The 17,831-nt window shown below is 35.5% G+C and overlaps 1 protein-coding gene across 5 annotated transcripts in view; it reads left to right on the forward strand.

Annotated features, from left to right (window-relative positions):
• The window catches only part of RBFOX1 (RNA binding fox-1 homolog 1), a gene marked incomplete at both ends in the record, with an annotated part of 1,320,957 nt that overhangs the window by 1,024,850 nt on the left and 278,276 nt on the right, over nt 1-17,831 (forward strand). For 3 of the 5 annotated variants that reach the window (XM_082490612.1, XM_082490616.1, XM_082490610.1), the window contains one exon: nt 15,480-15,578. The exons of the other annotated variants lie outside the window; for them this stretch is intronic. In XM_082490612.1, coding sequence (XP_082346738.1) covers nt 15,480-15,578 — 99 coding nt within the window. Of the gene's footprint in view, nt 1-15,479; nt 15,579-17,831 lie in introns of those variants that run through there. 5 annotated transcript variants of the gene reach the window in all.

The raw sequence follows: 17,831 nt of genomic DNA on the forward strand, positions 1-17,831 counted from the left end.
CATAGGGGAGCACAAAACTGGGACTGTCACTCACCTTTTATAATTATTACCAGTTTTATAGTTATTACCAGTCCAGGATAACTCTTGAGATGTGTAGCAGCTTTTAGAAGTAGTTAAAACTTTTGGGGAGAGAGGATACCTGAGAAAGGAAGGAAAGCCACTCTTTTATTCCAGGTACACTTCCAGCCAACAGAGGCTCATAATCTGAAGGTTTCTTATAATTATTGTTAGCAGACTAAGCAAATAGAAGAGAATCACAGAGTATATTGACAATGCTGCATGATGGTTACTGTAATGAATAATAATAATAAAAATATATATGTGTATGTATGTATCTCCTGGGATAAATTTTATTTAATATATATAATTGTATTTTGTGTATTTGTGTGTATATATGTGTACACAAAAACACAAAAGTAATTGACCACTGGAATTTGATGGATTTCTAAATGCTGTTAAAAGTGCTAGGGCTGTGTAACTCCTGGGAAGAATAACGCAGACGAAAATCACTTCGGATCGCCTTTTGATTCAGTGTTGTGTTTCAGAAATCACTGAGTGTGTTTTTTGGTGCCACGCAATAAGGGATTACATCATGCTTTCCCCAGTCTATCTGCCATGGTACCAAATGTATATTGGAAAAAAAATAATGAGAGATTTTTTTATTTTTTTTTAAAAAGCTATAAAAGGTATATAGCAACTGATATTTTAGAAACTGGGTATTAAGTTTCTCCTATGTGATCCTCTTAGTTGATTTCCATGTGAACAGAAATCTTGCATCATAAAGATTAAAGTTCAAGGCTTCTTACTTGGCAGCAAGGTCTGTCAACAAGAAAGGCATTCATTATTAATAATGAAAAAAAAGTCTTATCATTTTTCATCTTACACAGGAAGGAAAAGGACAAAGAGACATCAACACACTAAACTGTGTAGCTAACCCATTCTGTCCTCCCTAAGCCGTAGTAATGAATGTGATATATTTAGGCAGAGACAATGTACACTGCCAAAACATGTATATTTGTCATGCAATACAGCTTTCCTTTTTGGTTATCCTAGTGAGAGGCAATATTTGTTTAAACAGGAAAATGAATGTATTTTCCAGCTGTGAATTCTGTGTCAGGGCACCCATTTTCAATGAATTTCATCTGAGTTCCTGGGTGTTTTCTTCATAACTAGATAGCTAATGTGTCATTTTTGCATTTGAGGTCAGTTAGATAATCTGAACTTGGAGTTCCTGTACAGATTATTTATTTCAGTCCAGGTTAAGTATCTGGGTTTATAGTTAATGAATACAATTTGAATGCCTCACCTCTGTTCTGAACTACAATAGGATTATATAAATACATAAATAGATTATTTTTTTTTAGAGGAAAATATTCTGATTATGTGTACTAAAAAAAAAGCTTTTTTGTTGTTGTTGGTTTTGTTCCTGATTTTTAACGTAGTAGCTTTTGTTCAATTATATGTAAGTAGGTTCCCAAGTATATAGAGGGTATTTAGGGGGAAACGTTACGCTTCCCAGAAACATTTCTAGAAGATGCAATCAAAAGCAAATTGTGTATTGCAAGCTCCAAGATATACATTCCAGATCTTTTGAAATGAAATAAATAAAAATACTTAAAGTTCTGGAAAGCAACTAAATGTCATGTAGTTAACATGTTCAAGAAAAAATAATTGATACTTATGGTATATTACCACTGTTGCTTCTATACAGAATTTCTTAAGGGACACAACCATCAATGTTTTCTAAAAAAAACGTTAACTGTTATGAAGCAAAAAGCAAAACATTCTAGTGAAATTAAAACTGAAGCACAAGAATAAAATGTTCAACTAATAGTAAAAAAACTCCAAACAACCATTAATACTCATTAATATTCAGCTTTATAAATTCTGTACCTAAGGATACGTTATTCAGGAAGCATTCACTTGATACCACGGTCTTCATTTTGCACAGTGTTCTAAAGTACATTCGTTAAATGCATGCTATTTGACTGTATAGGCAAAGAAAACATACACAGTTAGAATGACATTAGGTGGGAGTGTGTATCTTTACACGCAAAGTTCATTTGATGTAACTGTAATGATGAATGAGAAGCTGTTTAGAGTGTCAGTGAAGGACACTCCCCAGTGGTGTCATAGAAGGGATAACAAGAATTATTGAGGGCTGAGTATAGATTCAGGACTGCTGCTTCACTCTATGTGAAGGTGTCTGCTGAGGTTTTTTTGAAGCCTGAGGCCTGCCAATTCGTAACCTATTTCATATTGGTGCGTGCCTATGACTAAAGGTCTATCAGCCTAATATCATATCTTTACCTCTGAGGAATGACCTTTGGTCATCTAGTCACGATGATTTATCGCCTGTTGTGACAAAAACCTCTTGCTACAAAGAAAGCCGGTATCTTTTCTGGTGTTATTTTATTCTGGTTTTATGTTATGAATGAGTAGTAGAGCCTTATGTGCTGATGGTTTCTCTACTCTCAAAACCAAATGAGTCTCATGAAATCCACTGCATATTTTGACAAAAGTGAAGTATGATAAACGTTGGCAAGGGGGCAAGCGAGAGGCATCAGCCTGAGACCTGTAGCTGGACAGAGCTGAGCTAGGGGTAGTCCAGCGGTCCCTTTTTCACACCAATCAAATAGTGAGGGATCTGTAACATTTTATTAGATTGTGTCCGGAAATGTGAAATTCGTCTTCAGGATTAACTTGATAAAGTTAAACTTTTTGGAATGAAATATTTGAGTTCACGCAATTCCCCTATATGTTCTTCTTAAGAAGCATGAAACAGTTTTTCAGCTATGTGAGAAAACAGCTAAAGAAATGGAATATTTGTGTTGTGTTTTTTTTTAATAAAAAAAGGAAAAGAAGAAAATTCTTAATAGATTCTGGCAGTCTTTGATAGGTGGCCAGAGAATGATGGGATTTTTTCATGAACATGACTTTGGCCCTTTAAAATCAGTCTGAATTCCTGCTCAGATTTGACTGAGTAACACCTAGTAAATAACTCTCAGAAGTTAATGGTTAAAATCTCAAGATTTTGCCCCTTCTGAGCATCTGGTACAGATCAGACTGTATTCGCTAGTCCTGTAGGAACAGCTGACTGTTCTGCCCCTGGCTCACAGTTTCAAGGCATCTGACAGAACTGTACGTGGCCTATCCCCGTGAATCTGACTATCTCAGTCCACTGGCCTGAAAGCTTGTTTTTGTAAGTGATTTTGGGCCAGACTGGAGCAGGGCTTGGGAGGACAGAAGTGCCAGTTCTCACTTTGGTTCCCTCCTGCTGTCATTGAAGCTTTGTAGAGGACAGAAGTGTCTGATTTGGTTGGAGCAGGGATGAATGCTAGACTAGAGAACAAAACAGAATGAATGAAAACGAGGAACTAAAGGTTTCTTATTTTGTGATTTAGTCATTCCAGTGGGACATACTATGTTATTTCGACTCTACCATACATTGACTGACAGAGGGTCAAGGTGTGTGCGGGAAAGAAGTGTGTAATAAAATAGTTAGGATGTATATGAATTCACATTACACAGAAAAACATTTCTGGTGTTTCATAGACTTTGTGTGTTTAGTTCACAATCTTAAAAATGTATATAGTGGACTTTTGTCAGTATACGTTATAAAGGAATGTGTCAGTATATAAAAACATCTAGGGGTGGATATGTATGAAAAAAGTAAAAATAGTAAAAAATTGAAGTTTCTCCAGTAATTAGGACTAGCGCTGTGTCTACAACTCCATTTTGTTGATCAAATTTTTGTTTTAAGCTGGAATGGAATAAATGAGATCTAGAGCAATCTCAGAATTGAGCAAATACTACTTTGTGTGTAATATTTTTCAATGAAGGTAAATGCTAAGGAGAACCTATTAACTCAGATCAGTTTTCTGTGTGAAGTATTAGCATTTGCAGTATGTTTTTGATTTGAGGGGAGGTGTAGAGGTTTTCTTTAAATTAATATCATATGCCATTACAGAGGCCATAAGGGTGGGGTTTGGTTTATTGTTTTATCAGTTGGTAATACATCCTATAAATCCCTAACTAGCAATGATATTTCTTAAGCATTCTTTAAAATAATTTCTGTAAAGAACCTGATACTCATAAACAGGATTAAAATGGCTGATGAATTATGCAGCTAGGCTGTCTTGTGCCTTGACTAAGTCTATTTTATGGCAATTGATTTTTTTTTTTTTTTTTGCAAGATTTAGGTAAATAAGATTGTTAAAGTTTGCTTTTTTTCCAAATGTGTTTATTTCCATATTATTTCAATCTTGAAAAATCATGTTGGGTTTTCAAGAATAGATTCTGAAATATTTAAGTAAGAATGATGAGTAAATGAAAGCACACCTGTACTTCATGTTGAGACTTTTTTTTTTAGGATCGGTGGTGTGAATCAGGTGTAAATGATTATCCAGTCCTGGTATTGCCTTTTTTTCTAGTAATACTTTATTACAGAAACTAATAAGATGAGAATTTTTTCATGTATTTTAACTTGAAAAGGATCAGCAAATCCTTGAGAAAAATGCTCCTGCTAACTTATCTGCAGCACTGCAGGTGTTTGGTGTTCTGAGAGCCCAGGACTGCATTCACTGAGTCTTCAGACTTCTACTAGTTTCAGTGAATAATTCATTCTCACAATAAATGGAGAATGGAACACATTTTTTATGATTTGTTTGGGGTTTTTTTTTCTAGTTTAGCTGCTGATTTTAGTTAATCCTGCTTTTGGGTTTTTTGCTGTTTTGTTTATCTGTGAGATCTTGAAGTTGTTGTTTCTGGAGATTACTAATGAGTCGTTGCACCTAATTTTGTTCTTAACTTCTGTATTCCAGTGGAGACAGTTCAAATATTTGATATTTTATCTTTTTATGGATATGTAAGATTCTTACACCCCAGCAATGTTTCTTGGCAGAATTAGGGAATGCAATTTTGGTACCAGTAATAACAGCTTCTAGTAAAAATTCAAGATCCAATACTAAAACTGCATCTATTATACACATAATGTAGCTGATACAGTAAGCTATGTGCTACATCTTAATAAAAGTTGAGATTGTCTCTGGAGTAGTGAGGTTATTATCTACACAGTGAGGTATGGTCTGTCTCTTCAGAGTTCATTTTCAGGTAACTGGATGGCACTAAACACTTGTAATTAGGTGTGAAACCCTTTGTGTGTAGGTCACCTGGCTTATGTTGACTGATACCTGATGTTAGCACCTGATGACTGTTTAGTGGCCTGGATGAAATTCAGGGCTGGTCTCAATTAGTCTCCTGCAGCAGAGTTATCTTCATCACAATTGGTACCTGTGATGGCAGGCTGAGGAGGGAGGCCAAAGGTTTAAACAGGCATGCAGAATGATCTAAGGGGTCACTCTGAGAGGCGCTCCTTACAGCTCAGAGCTGATGCAAATGCATAGAAACATTGAAACTTGCATTATGCTGTGTTAAGGAAGAACAGGTATGTTGCTATCTCATGTGAATAATTTGGCATTTTTCATTTAGTTAACTTTAAATTTTAGTGTTACCTCTTTAATGATGCACAAGGTATGTACAGGATGGTGCATTTGTATGTGCTTTGTGGATACAATAACTTAAAAAGTGAGTTACTTGTGAAGTCTTGGCTTTGTATTGCTTTGAATGACCGTTTCAAAAACAGATTAGTATCTACACTTGTCAATCCACATTTAAATACAGTATTTGCTAGTTAATAAGATTATCTGTTTGGTGCATTCTTTTCTGCCTTGTTTGAGTGGAAATTGTGCATGTGTTTTGGAGAAGATCAGTAGCCTACTGTCTCCCAAATATATATGGAAACATGTATATGCTCTGTCAGCAACACTGAGATGTAGGCACAAGCTTACCCATGCTAGCTTTAACTTAGCTGTCTGGTCTAATAATAGTAACGTTTCTGCTCCTTTTACGTTCTTGAAATGTAGATGTAGAGTCCTTTCATAGCTGAGAAGTTTGGTTTGGTGGGTGAAGCTAGAAAATGCTAGGTTGGAGATTTAAGTTAGGACGAAATGCCTTCTCTGTGTATATAAGCAATTAGATACTATATTGGGAAGTACTACAAGCCATAAGACAGTAGTTTGTGTGCGTTTGAGAATGCATTTAGCATGTTAAGGCACTTCATAAATATGTGTTATTGGACCTCAGTGATGTATTCTCTAACTCTAATTTTAGAGCTTTTGAGTAGCTGAATTTCATGTGTCACTCAGGTTTACAAAAAAGAGTGTATTCAAATACCTCCCTTTTAGATCTTCCTATGGTTGTTTCTGTTTTATTCTATGTAGTTTTAATGAAAACTATTTAATATAAATCACGCTGTATTGATAGTATATTGAGATGTGGCAAAGCAAGGTATACTTACCTGAAAAAAAGATAATAGCTATGAGAGGACACGTTCTTATGCTTTTATATGATCAGAATTAAGCCAAAAACTAACCTCTTTGGTTATTGTCTTTCAAATTTATGATTTAATCTGAGGGTCCTTGGAGGTACTGTGTAAAAAAACAAGTTAGAAACTGCAAAACCAATTCAGAGACACTAAAAATTAGTTAAAATTTAGGAGTAATTTATTTTCATTTTTCTGTGATGGTTTATGTAATTCAAATATTTGTAGTAATTAAGCACTAAAATTAAAAATAACTTTGCTAGTTTTACCTTGAAATTATTTTGAACTTTGTAGCCAAATTATAAAACATAAAGGAATAGATACACCCGCAGTGTCTTAACTGTATAACTAGTTTCAGTAGGACTAATGTAATTCAAGAAAAGCAATAAGAAAGTGTTATTTATGTGTGTAAAAAACATTTCGGAGAGAATTCTGCTAAAATGTTATTTTTTCTTCAAACTACATGAATATGAATGGTTTTGTAGGGAGGGGAAGCTTTGTGAGTATCAAGTGAAAAGGAAAAATGTGAACTGCTCTCTCTGAGATTTTCTTACTTGTAATTTGAGGCAAATATTCTCTCATTTTAAAACAACCACAATCTAGACCTTTTAAGACTGACATAAGCATAGTTAGAATTAACAAGCTGTAATGTATATGTTTTCTTTTTATTTTTAAGGATATTTGTGTCTATCATGACTGGAAGATTCTTGGGAGTAAGAGGAAAGCCGGATAATGTGCGAGTACTGCTTGTTATGCTTGTGGTCGTGCTTAACAGCAGATGTAGAATACCCGCTTCTCTTAAGTGTGTCCAGTTTATTTCTAATACAAAACATTGAGTGTTACACTTTGTGCATTATATTGTGCACATGCAACATGACTTCTATGTTTTAAGCTATCTTTCTTGGAAATGTTCATATTTCAAAGGATGTAAAGGAGGTGAAGGTCCTCTCCAATGTGAAAAGTTGTTTGACGCATGAGTAGAGCATAGGGGAGTCTGGTTGTAGATGTGTGAGATGGAATATTAAAAGGGATCTTAGAGAAAGTAAGGAATGTCAGGTAATCCATGTGTAAATGTTTGACAGGAGTAGATTTCAATGCCAAGTCTTGAATGGTCTGAATCCTGGAGGATGAGAAACTTGAACTTTATGCAGAAAGCAAAAGAAGTGGTGATAGTGCCAAAAAGCAGCAGAGGGAAAAAGAAGAGTGAATTCAGTGTTACCAGTATGGATTTCATTGAATAAAAGAAGATCAGAGAGGAATTACAAGTAGGAGAGGTGAAGGATGCAAGCGTTTTATGGAGCCAAAATTCTTCAGTCTAAAACACCACCACCACCACCCCCCCAAAAAAAAAAAAAAAAAAACAAACCCAAAAAAACCCAAAACTCAAACCAAAGCAACTAACCCTTCTCCTGATATATTCTGGCATAGGAGTGAAGTTGGATCATGGCATCTGCTGGAATAGTCTTTTGGAGAGTGTATAGTTGGCTGCTTTGGAAAGCCCTGGTAGTGCTTCAGCATAAAATAGAGCTCAAAGCTACAAAACCCTCCATTTTAATTCTCCTGAGCTGCATCTTTATCTCTTTGGATGAAGAATGGTATTTAACTAGAACCCTTCAGGCTTGGCCATAAGAATTTTAAGATATTTTAGTTGACAGATTGAAAGCCACAAGAAAGAATTAGAGATGAAGGGCTAGATTTTGAAGAGTCGTTGAGCTAAATTTAAAACTGACTTCGTCCATCTTATGGGGTAGTGTCAAAACGATGAGGAATATCTTGAGGTTTACTGGTAGATGATGATAAATAAAGTCTTCAAGGGAGCTTTGGAGGTATTGTTCATCGCACTGGAGAGATCACATAGTCATGGGGAGTGCACAGGCTGAAAACTGTAAACAAAGGACAAGGGAAGGGGAGACTCAGAGATTCAGCTGCGGTTAATGGAGGATTTGTTGGGTTTATACATGAGCATGGTAATATTTAGCTGTTATACATTAAAATGAGCTGCTGCATTGTGGACTAAGTCTGGTGGATTTAGATTTGGGCAGAATATACGAGTGATGCCCAGTTGTAGACAGAATAATGAAAGAAGAAGTGGTTTCATTGTATAAGGAAACTGTTAATTTCATTCCTACAGAGGAGAAGATACAAACTTTACATAATAGTATAATTAATCTATCATTTATTCTCCTTCTGAGATTTGACACTTAACTTTTTTGGTTAAGAGATTAATGATCTTTCACAAAAACCTAAAACTTCAGCAAGATGTGTTTATACTGCCCTGCTATGTATATAATTATAATTACATTTGGTTTGTTGGTTTGGTTTTTTTTAAACTTTTATTACTGTCACTTGAAAACAAGCTCTAAATTCATGTGCTTCTGCTTCTTATTTCACTCTCCAAGTTAAATTCTTTCCTTGTGCTTTCATAACAGCAGCAAAGTGTGAGATGTGATGGTGCAAATCAAGGAGCAAAAAATTGGGGTAAACTCTTTTTGATTAATGAATTTGTGTGAAAACTTTAGTTTAAAATAACTGTATTCGATGTGAACGAAATAGTGATGGTAGCACTGCAAATTACTTGTGTCTATATAAAATAAGAAAACAGAATTTTGTATGAAAATTTTGGGTGAAATATATATAGTATCTCCTTACTATTCAAATGCTCTCTCTTTCTCTTATCTGATACTTAAAAACCAGCCCACAGCGGCAGCAGGCAAAAGTAGGCTTCATCACTTTAGATAAAACTGTAGACTTTTTTGAGTAGTTTGTAGCCCTCCGATCCTACATATTGAAGCTTTTAAGCTGCGTAATAAGTTGTACACAGTTTTCTGTGATTGATACTCATTAGTTTTGTAGATTAGCTTTTTAAAACAAATTAAAAATCTGAGTTTTTAAATTTAATTTTGAGTTAATTTTCTAAGGGTCATACTGTTATATCTTTTCATTGGGGAATTTTGCAAAGAATATTGTAGGGCAACACTACACGTGGCATACTGATGTGTCCTTACTAGTAACAACCTAAATGGTAACTAAATAATAACCTACACAGTACCTATTATAGCTGGATGCTTCTGTCAAAGTGGTTCTTTTGTGAAGCAGGCTTGTACCGGTGTGTCAAATTTAAAGAATCTCTGTGTATGTCTGTTTGAAAAGGTTTATTTGGTGGTGTGACAGTGGTGTATGGTGGGTGAGAGCACCCTGTGCTTCTGAAGATGAAACGTTGAAGTGTCTGTGCTAGCTTTGTGCTGGGTGAGGTGGGAGTGGGATTGACAAAAGATTTTACTTCCCCGATATCTATTTCACCTTCTTGGTCAGTCTGTCTGTCTGTCTATTTCCCTGCTTCTTGAGTCTGTACTCAGAAGGCAACAGTGTTTAGATAAAGCTGCTTTCCCCCTGCAATGTTAATTGCGTATCACCTGAAACTTTCCTAAATCAAGGCTGCTACACTCTTTGCTTCCTCCTCTGCGTAGTGCAGCCTTTCCTTTATTCTGGCAATGATGCTTGTGCCATTAGGTGACGAGTGCTTTCTGAAAGCTTTTGCTACTTGAGTTATCAGCCATCCTGTCTTTCCAGTTGTCTGGCAACTGAGTCATTTGTGCCAATGCTAGCGTAAAAAGTGGATGGGAACATCCAGAAGAGAGCAAGGGCAATGGTGATCCCAAGTAATTTAAGGTGTTTTGGAACCTCATTCTGTGCCTTTGGCGCACTATTGTGGTTATGCATAGGCATATGTTTTTGAGACACAAGTCTCCTGATTAAAGTATTTTTTCTACCCTTTATTTACTATGCAAATTGCGTAGCAGATTCAATTACACCATCAAAAATCGGGTACAGCTCATTGTATTTTGAGTAACTGGTTTAAGCTGAGGTTGATATAACCTGCGTCTCCACTAGATGGAGTTCCTGGTATAGCTGTTCAAGGAGCGCCGGAAAAGAAAACCCTCCGAGTGGAGACCGGGTCTCGGTGCGAGGGGACAAAGAGGACTCATAGAGTTGGATGCTAACCTTGCTTTCTACGGTGAAAAATCACGAGTAAATCTACTGTTTTTTTTTTTTTAAGAGATACGCTGGTGTAAACTCGCATAAAAGTGAATCAGGATCAGGTTGTTAGGCCTGTCTTCTTTCTATATTCCTCCCCCTCCACCCCCCCACCCCACTTGCTTTCTACAGAATGCCTAGATACTGTAGGCTGGCCGGGAAAATTAGACCTGTCAAGGAACATACATCTTGTGTTTGGAAGTATCTCTAACTCTTTAAGGGCTAAAGCTTTTTTTTTTTTTTTAATATTTTTATTTATTTTGTTACCTTCCCCACCCCAAACCTGTTGATGGGAAAACAGGCTCTTGGCTTCTCATGTGAAAAATCTAGATAGTTAATGTTGAATGCTTATGAAATATGTATTAAGTGGTGCTGAAGAGGTTAACTGTACTACAGAGTCTTTATAGACATTGCATATGAAATACTGGAGAAGTCAATGGACATAACACAGTGCTTAATAGAAACAGAAAATTAGCGATTCTTATTTGCCTGAGGTAAGCATGAGCCTCTGTAATGTCTTGATCTTTGTGCAAAGACCTAGTAAGAAGAGCAATCTTAACAGAAACCTTAAATTAGAAACAGAGATTTTCATGACAAGAAAATATCACTGGAAAGAAGAGTTATCGCCCATTAATTGAAAAGAATAGAGAGAAGCCCTTTAGTCTTTTTTTGCCAAAACAAATTCTTTAAAAACACCGGTGATATTTCCCTAGTTTATTTAAAAAAAAAAAAAAAATCATAACACATATATAAGAAAACAGAATACTATGTGGAATAAAGGCGAAGATATTGATGATTGCTAATAATTTGTAAAAATATGTTAATGAAGCATGCTATTTTTAAGCTCATAATATGCTGCTTTTCCTAGTTTGAAGTCCTGGGAGCTATTTTTTCATGTGGTGTTAGAAAAAGATTGTTTAGAGAAAGGACTGCACTACTATTAGCTTCTATACCACTTGCCTGCATTATTTTTGTACTATGTCAACCATTTTATAAAGTAGAGAAGTATCCATTCTTCACATGGTTAATGTAGTATGCAGATGTGAAGCATTAAAAAAAAAAAAAAAACCCAAAACCAAAAATCACATCTGGAGGCATACAGTCTTTATAATACTGTATGCCTTCTGTATGTGTAAACTTGTTAGCGTAGGGTACTACTGAGACAAGTTTGAAGTGTAAAATGGTACGTGGTCTTGCAGGTGATCTCTTTCAGATCTTTTTTTCCTTGATCTAAAAGGTTTGACTGATTGGGCACTCTACTGTGATAACTCTAAAGCTTAACTTTTAGGCTGAATGAAATGTGAAATTTGAACTTCAGTTTTGAGAAGAAGTTGCCTACCAGATCATAACAAATTGAGTGGATGATTTTAAATTGAAGATGTTATACTAAATTAACAAATGCATTGTAAATAAAAGAGTGTTTTTGTATTTGAAAGTCAGCTGTGTGAGAAATGCTGTTGGCTCTTTTTGCTTTGTTTCAGAGATTCTTTGATTTCATGGTTTTATTTGCATATTCAAGATTGATCAATACTTTGCTGTTAGCATCTTTTAAATGGTACTGTGGAAGAACTTTTTATTTCTACATTTCTAATTGAACTCCTGCAGAGGCTGATTTAGGTTGTGCAGATTGGTAGCTTCCTTTTGTTTTGAAAAAGTTTTGTTGTTGTTAATTGATATATAAGTGATAATATCAGCAACCGAGTGTGGGATAACTGAGGTCAGTTATTGACCCAACAGAGCAGCACTGAGGCAACTGGAAGATGTCATATCATGTAGGTAAAACAGGCTTTGCAATTGCTTATATGGGGTTTTGTAGAATAAGGTAAAAATCAAGTTGTTAATAATTTGCAGATGAGATATTGATGGGGCATATGCTATTCTGTGAAATTGCACAGTAGTTATAGTGGTACTGTCACTGTGTAGGAGGATAAAAGGTCAGATTGTGTACAGTCATTCATGTACCTTTGGCAAATTTGTGGTGGTACTTACTGTATATATAGCCATAACTTGGAATGTGGTTGTGATTGATGGGTTGGGTTTGGTAGAAGAGTGTGTGTAAACAAGGAAATGGCTTTAAAGAAGAGACATTGATTTTATTTTTATAAAAATAAAACACATTTTGTTACCTTTTTTCTTTTTAGACATAATGACAAGTCTTTCTTGGAAGGGATGAAAATTGATAATGACTTTCCCCTGCATCTCTTGAAGTAGCATATATGAGGCTAAAGAATTCTGTTTCTTTTTTAGGTCTCTTACACTACTGAAGTCTATCTGTTTCTCTATTGTTTCTGTATGTATGGATGATTTGGATAGTTAAAACATTGATGATCTTGTTTTGATAACACGAATATACCAATGAAAGGTATTGATGGTATTTGTGGGTTATATATTTCTTACTTTGAAATATGTGAAAACTAAGGGTAAACCAATGAGAAAATTACTTTTGCCATTAATATTAGCTACACTTACACTACTAAATTCTCTTGAAGTAATTGTTCAACACACAGCTTTTAAGAGTTTAATCTGTTTTATGGATGTCCTTTTAGCTGTAAAATAGTGCAATAGACAGAAGAAACTTTGCTTGACCATCACTGTGTTCCAGAACCTCACTTTGGGAAATTGCACAGACTTATATAGTTCCAAACTGTTTGGCTAGGAAGCGTGCTGCCTTTGATTTTGACATTATGTGGAACGAGTTGGTTATTTGCCTCCTTACATAACGTATTTGTTTTTCATTAAACATTCTGATAAGGTCTTATTAAAGTACCATGTATTATTTATGGTATTTCATATGAAAATGAGCTGACGGGAAAATTCTCTTAGGGCATTTGCAGAATAACAGCCTTTTTGTGCTAGGAAAAAAAAATGAAAAAAAGCATGACATAGTCCTGTCAGAACAGGAGACTGCTTAAGGCAGCGAGAAAGAATGAAAAAAGGAGAAAGGGCATAGAAGAGAGTTGATTTCTCTTCCTTTGCACTCTCGCTTGCTCTGTGGTGCGTGTGGTTTTTTTGTTGGTGACTTGGGTTTGGGGTTTTTTTTGTGGTGTTTTAGGTTGGGTGTTTACGGTTGGTTTTTTTTTTGTGATAATCTGTGCAGTTCTATATCTGGGCTGTTCTAGTAGATCAGTCCATGATAAACTACAAAAGCATGGATGTTTCCTAAGCCAAAACCAATCCCTGTCTTGTAAGGTTGTGCATGATTGGCTTGGTGTTGATTGCTGAGTTCTAAATACATTGGTTTTGTTGTGTTGGCTGCTTTTGAAAAAGAAAATTATGTAATAACTGATTCTGCTGGAAAATTTTTGGTTTTGCATGAGGAAGACTTAGTGGATCTAAATCAGTCTCTGAAGCTTTTGTGGGTGCAGGTATGTGTGCACACATGTAAAAAATAATATCCTTTTTCATTCTATAATACAGCGCCTGAGTTGCAGTGACATGTTTTGTATCTGTTTCCAGTTAAGCGTGGACTATTATTTGTTTTTCAGAGTAGCTCTTAATATCAAACCAGTTACGCTGTAGACTTCTCTTGTTTGTGGGTTGTTTATTTATTGTTGTTAACATTAAACTCTTGATCAAAGATGAATTTTTGTGGGAGTTAGATATCCTACAAAACAGGTAATTTTAAAATCTTCTGCAGAGGCTTTTTAAAAGGAACCCCTTCAAAACCTCAGGTGTTGCTTTGAGGTTTGACCTTCTTTCCCGAAGAATTAATATTTAATACATTTGTCAAATTCTAATTAAAAATAGTAGTATCTTCTGTTATACTTGAGTTGTATCTAAGAAAAAAAAAAAAGAGCTGTAATATAGGACCTCAAGGACAAGCTGTAATATAAATTATTTGATTTGCAGGTCACATCCTACTTTATTACATAAAGACTAACTAGATCTACTAATGAATAATTATTACTCCATAAAAGGGGGGGGGGGAATGGAGGGGGGAGAAAAAGCCTGCAAGAGTGGAATACTAATTTGAGGTATCACTCCCAAAGTAAAATGTAAACATTAAATTCTGAAAATTGCAAATGTAATTTTTCCATGTAACCTGATAGGGCAGTTCTCTATAATAGATTGACTAGCTGTCAAATAAATTTGTAATTTTAGATGAGATGGGTTTTAGACCAATTTTAAGATACAGTCTTTATCCAAGCCTGCTCCCCTCCCCCTAGCAAGTAGGCACAGTGTGCCATAGAATTTTGTTTCATTCCTAGTGTTTCTGCTGCAGTGGTTACACAAATATTTCATAGTTTCGCTGTAATGCTTTTATAGGCTTCTCTGGGAAACTAGATGGTGAATGAAACATAGATAACAACTTAATTTGTATTTAAAGAACCTCATTTACTGATAGCACTGTATATTTGCTGGAATCCTCTTGACTAACCAAGATTCTTTCCCTTCCACTTTGTGCTTCATACTTTTGTTCTTAGAAGGGGAAAGCCCTTTTTATGTCAGGTGTGAGTCCTGCGAGGGGAAAAAAAAAAAAGTGTGTGTGAGTGTGTATGCGTGCGTGCAGAATCATAACAGGCATTCAGTCCCAGCTGGGCAATGACACTAATTGCCCAGATCTCATGGATGCCTGTGATGCAGCACGCTCACTTTCGCTCCTTCCCTTTCCTCTCCAGGGATTTTTAAAATGCAGTATTTGAATTTTGGTGAGTGGTAAAGACCCTGCCCTAGGACCCATTTGACAAATGAGAAGCTGTGCAGCATCAGCACCAGCCGACTGAGCCTCACTGAGTCAATCTCTCTCTCTACTAGTCAGCAGCTACTGTTGTGAGACAAGCTTCAGCTCTCTCTGTCATTGAGGAAGTTCCATTCGCTCATCAATAGGCTGCAGGCTGTGTCTTCTTTTTTTCCTCTGTTAAAAATTCGCAGTTTAAATCTACCAAGTTGCCTTAGCTGACAAATGAATGTAGGGATCTAGCGCTGGGGAAAAAAAGGCATTCAAGAAATACTGTTTCTCACTTAAATAAGCAAAAGGAAAAAAAACGTAGTGACAAGACAGGGCAAACGTGCTTGCATGCAAGCCCCCTCACTTGTTCTACGTAGACTTCAGAGCAACACCATGCAGCATCCCCTTACGGGTGCAACCTGCGTGGCACTGCCGAATGTGGGCATGTGTCCCCAGCTCTCCTGTGCCTTGACTTTTATGTACTTACAGCAGGTAAGTTTGCTTAACTTTTTCTTTTCCTATAGTGCCTGCTTTGTCAGCATCGTTTGGGGGATTTGTAATCTTGGAGATATTTTTTGTGTGAATAGACTGTATAAATGTCTCCCACTGTGCGGAGTGAGTGTTGTGCCTGCATTAAAGAATGGTGAGAGTGAGTAGAAAATATGTTTTAACATAACATCAAGCCTTTGCATATCTTCTCCCCCTCCCCCAATGTCTTTATTGATGCTGTTTATAGATATTTAACAGAGTACTTTGACTGCATTTTTGTGGATACTGTAGCAGAGTTTCAGCCATAAAGGACTGCTCTTTATTCACTTGCAGGCATAAATTATACTTCTAATGTAAATGTGCCCAATGGCAATTTTGTTTAAGCCGCCTTTGAAGCCAGGAATTTCAAGTCTGTGTTGAAACATGCTGCTGATTAAAATCAAGCTGATTTCTAGTTCACCAAAGAAAAAAAAATTATAAAGCTATACTTGTGCAGAATTAATACTTCTATCACTGAAGTATATTGGAATGGGTTTAAAAAAATGTTCTGATATCAGCAAAATGATACCAATTTCTAGTCCATTTTTAAGATTTTTTTCATTAATTTCATATAATTTTTGTATATAGGGGGTTTTTTAAGTGTTTCCACCCCTCTCCCTGCCCAAATAATTTCCTAGTTGGTACCCTCCTGCTGTTATAACATTAAATAAATAGCTAGATAATAACACATTATTTTTAAACTAGTATTTTGGAATTGTCATTGTATTCTACCTCTCTATTTTACAAGTCCACTGTTATAGAGAGTCATCTAGTAAGTATGTAGAGCCAAGACAGAAATATGTTATCATGCAAAAAATGATTAATCCTGTTTATTCTGTTACTTTCTGCTGAAACTTCAGGGGAAAAAAATCCTTGTGCCTACTGTAACATATAGGGGCATTTCTTCCAACTTCCACTACAATAGTTTATATGCATATTGACTTTCATGAAACAGTCTCTAACTTTATTTCTGTATTTACAAATGCCTGACAGATGTTTTATAGTATTTCTTTTTGCTCCTAAAGATTAAATAAAATAGATTTAAAGCTTGTTTTTGTTTCAGAATATTTGTTTTCTATTACTGCTGAAAAAACAGAACTCAGTTATTTGCAGGATATAAACCCTTATGTAGCTTTTTTTCTTGAATAGTGTAGTATAAGCCATTTCTGACTTACAGCATAGAAGTGCATAATAAAAGATTCTTGTATACGCCCTAGATTATACATGTGTGTGGGAGGGATTCATATGTCTGCAATTGAAATTTGCCTCAGATAAATATGATGTATTTAATATTTAAATAAATTGTATGTCATAATTAAAATGTATGTTCTTAGTAGTCCTGTATTCTGGATACATTTTGGAAATGACATTTATAGATTAGGTTTAATGATCCAGTGTGACTTGTGCACTTACTGGTTGTACACAAAATGCACTCCTGTATTTTGTTGGATTTCTTACTTTGAGTTTGCCAAAAAAACAATTTGTATGTTAAAGATCCAGCTTTTGAAAGGAAAAATATGAATTAAGGTGAGAGGTCAACATGGCCACACAGGGAGCTGATAAAGAATAATATAAAGATGAGGTTAGGTGCTATAATAACCTTCCTGTGTGAGCTATTGCAGTATCATTATGCAAACGCATCTATAGTATGGCACTGCTTTAAGGTTTAAGAAACTGTGCAACCATAATGATTGCTTTAAAATAGTGAATTCAATTCCATCTATTCCATTTGAGAGAAAGATGAGAAGTGATTGCTAATGCACTTTACAAAGTGCTATATCTAGTGGATAATTTTTAACTCTTTAAGTGGATTAACTGCCACAATGAAAGTACCTCTTTTTTTAAGCGTTGGCTTCATCATCTGGCTAATCCTATTGTCAGTTTAGAATCGTTCTGCCTCTACTAATCACAATAACATATAAGTTAAAACGTCATCTGAATTCCTGATTATAATTGTGGCAGGTTCAAAATTCTGTGCTTGTTGCTTCTTTTGCTGGTTGGCATTTTAGTTAGTCTGGGTTCCTAGAGTGTCAGATAATTATCATCTTAATTCAGATATGATTTATTATTTTATGTATTTGTTTCTAAACACTTAACCAATGTTAGTCTATCTCGGAATTATTCAGGCAGAAAGATAGTACTGTGGTGACATTACTTACAAAGCTAACATAGCATCATTCTGGTTTTAAATAGGAAAGGAATAAGAAGTGTTTTCTA

The sequence above is a fragment of the Vanellus vanellus genome (genome assembly GCF_965231255.1).
Source record: "Vanellus vanellus genome assembly, chromosome: 14".
Taxonomy (NCBI): Eukaryota; Metazoa; Chordata; class Aves; order Charadriiformes; family Charadriidae; genus Vanellus; species Vanellus vanellus.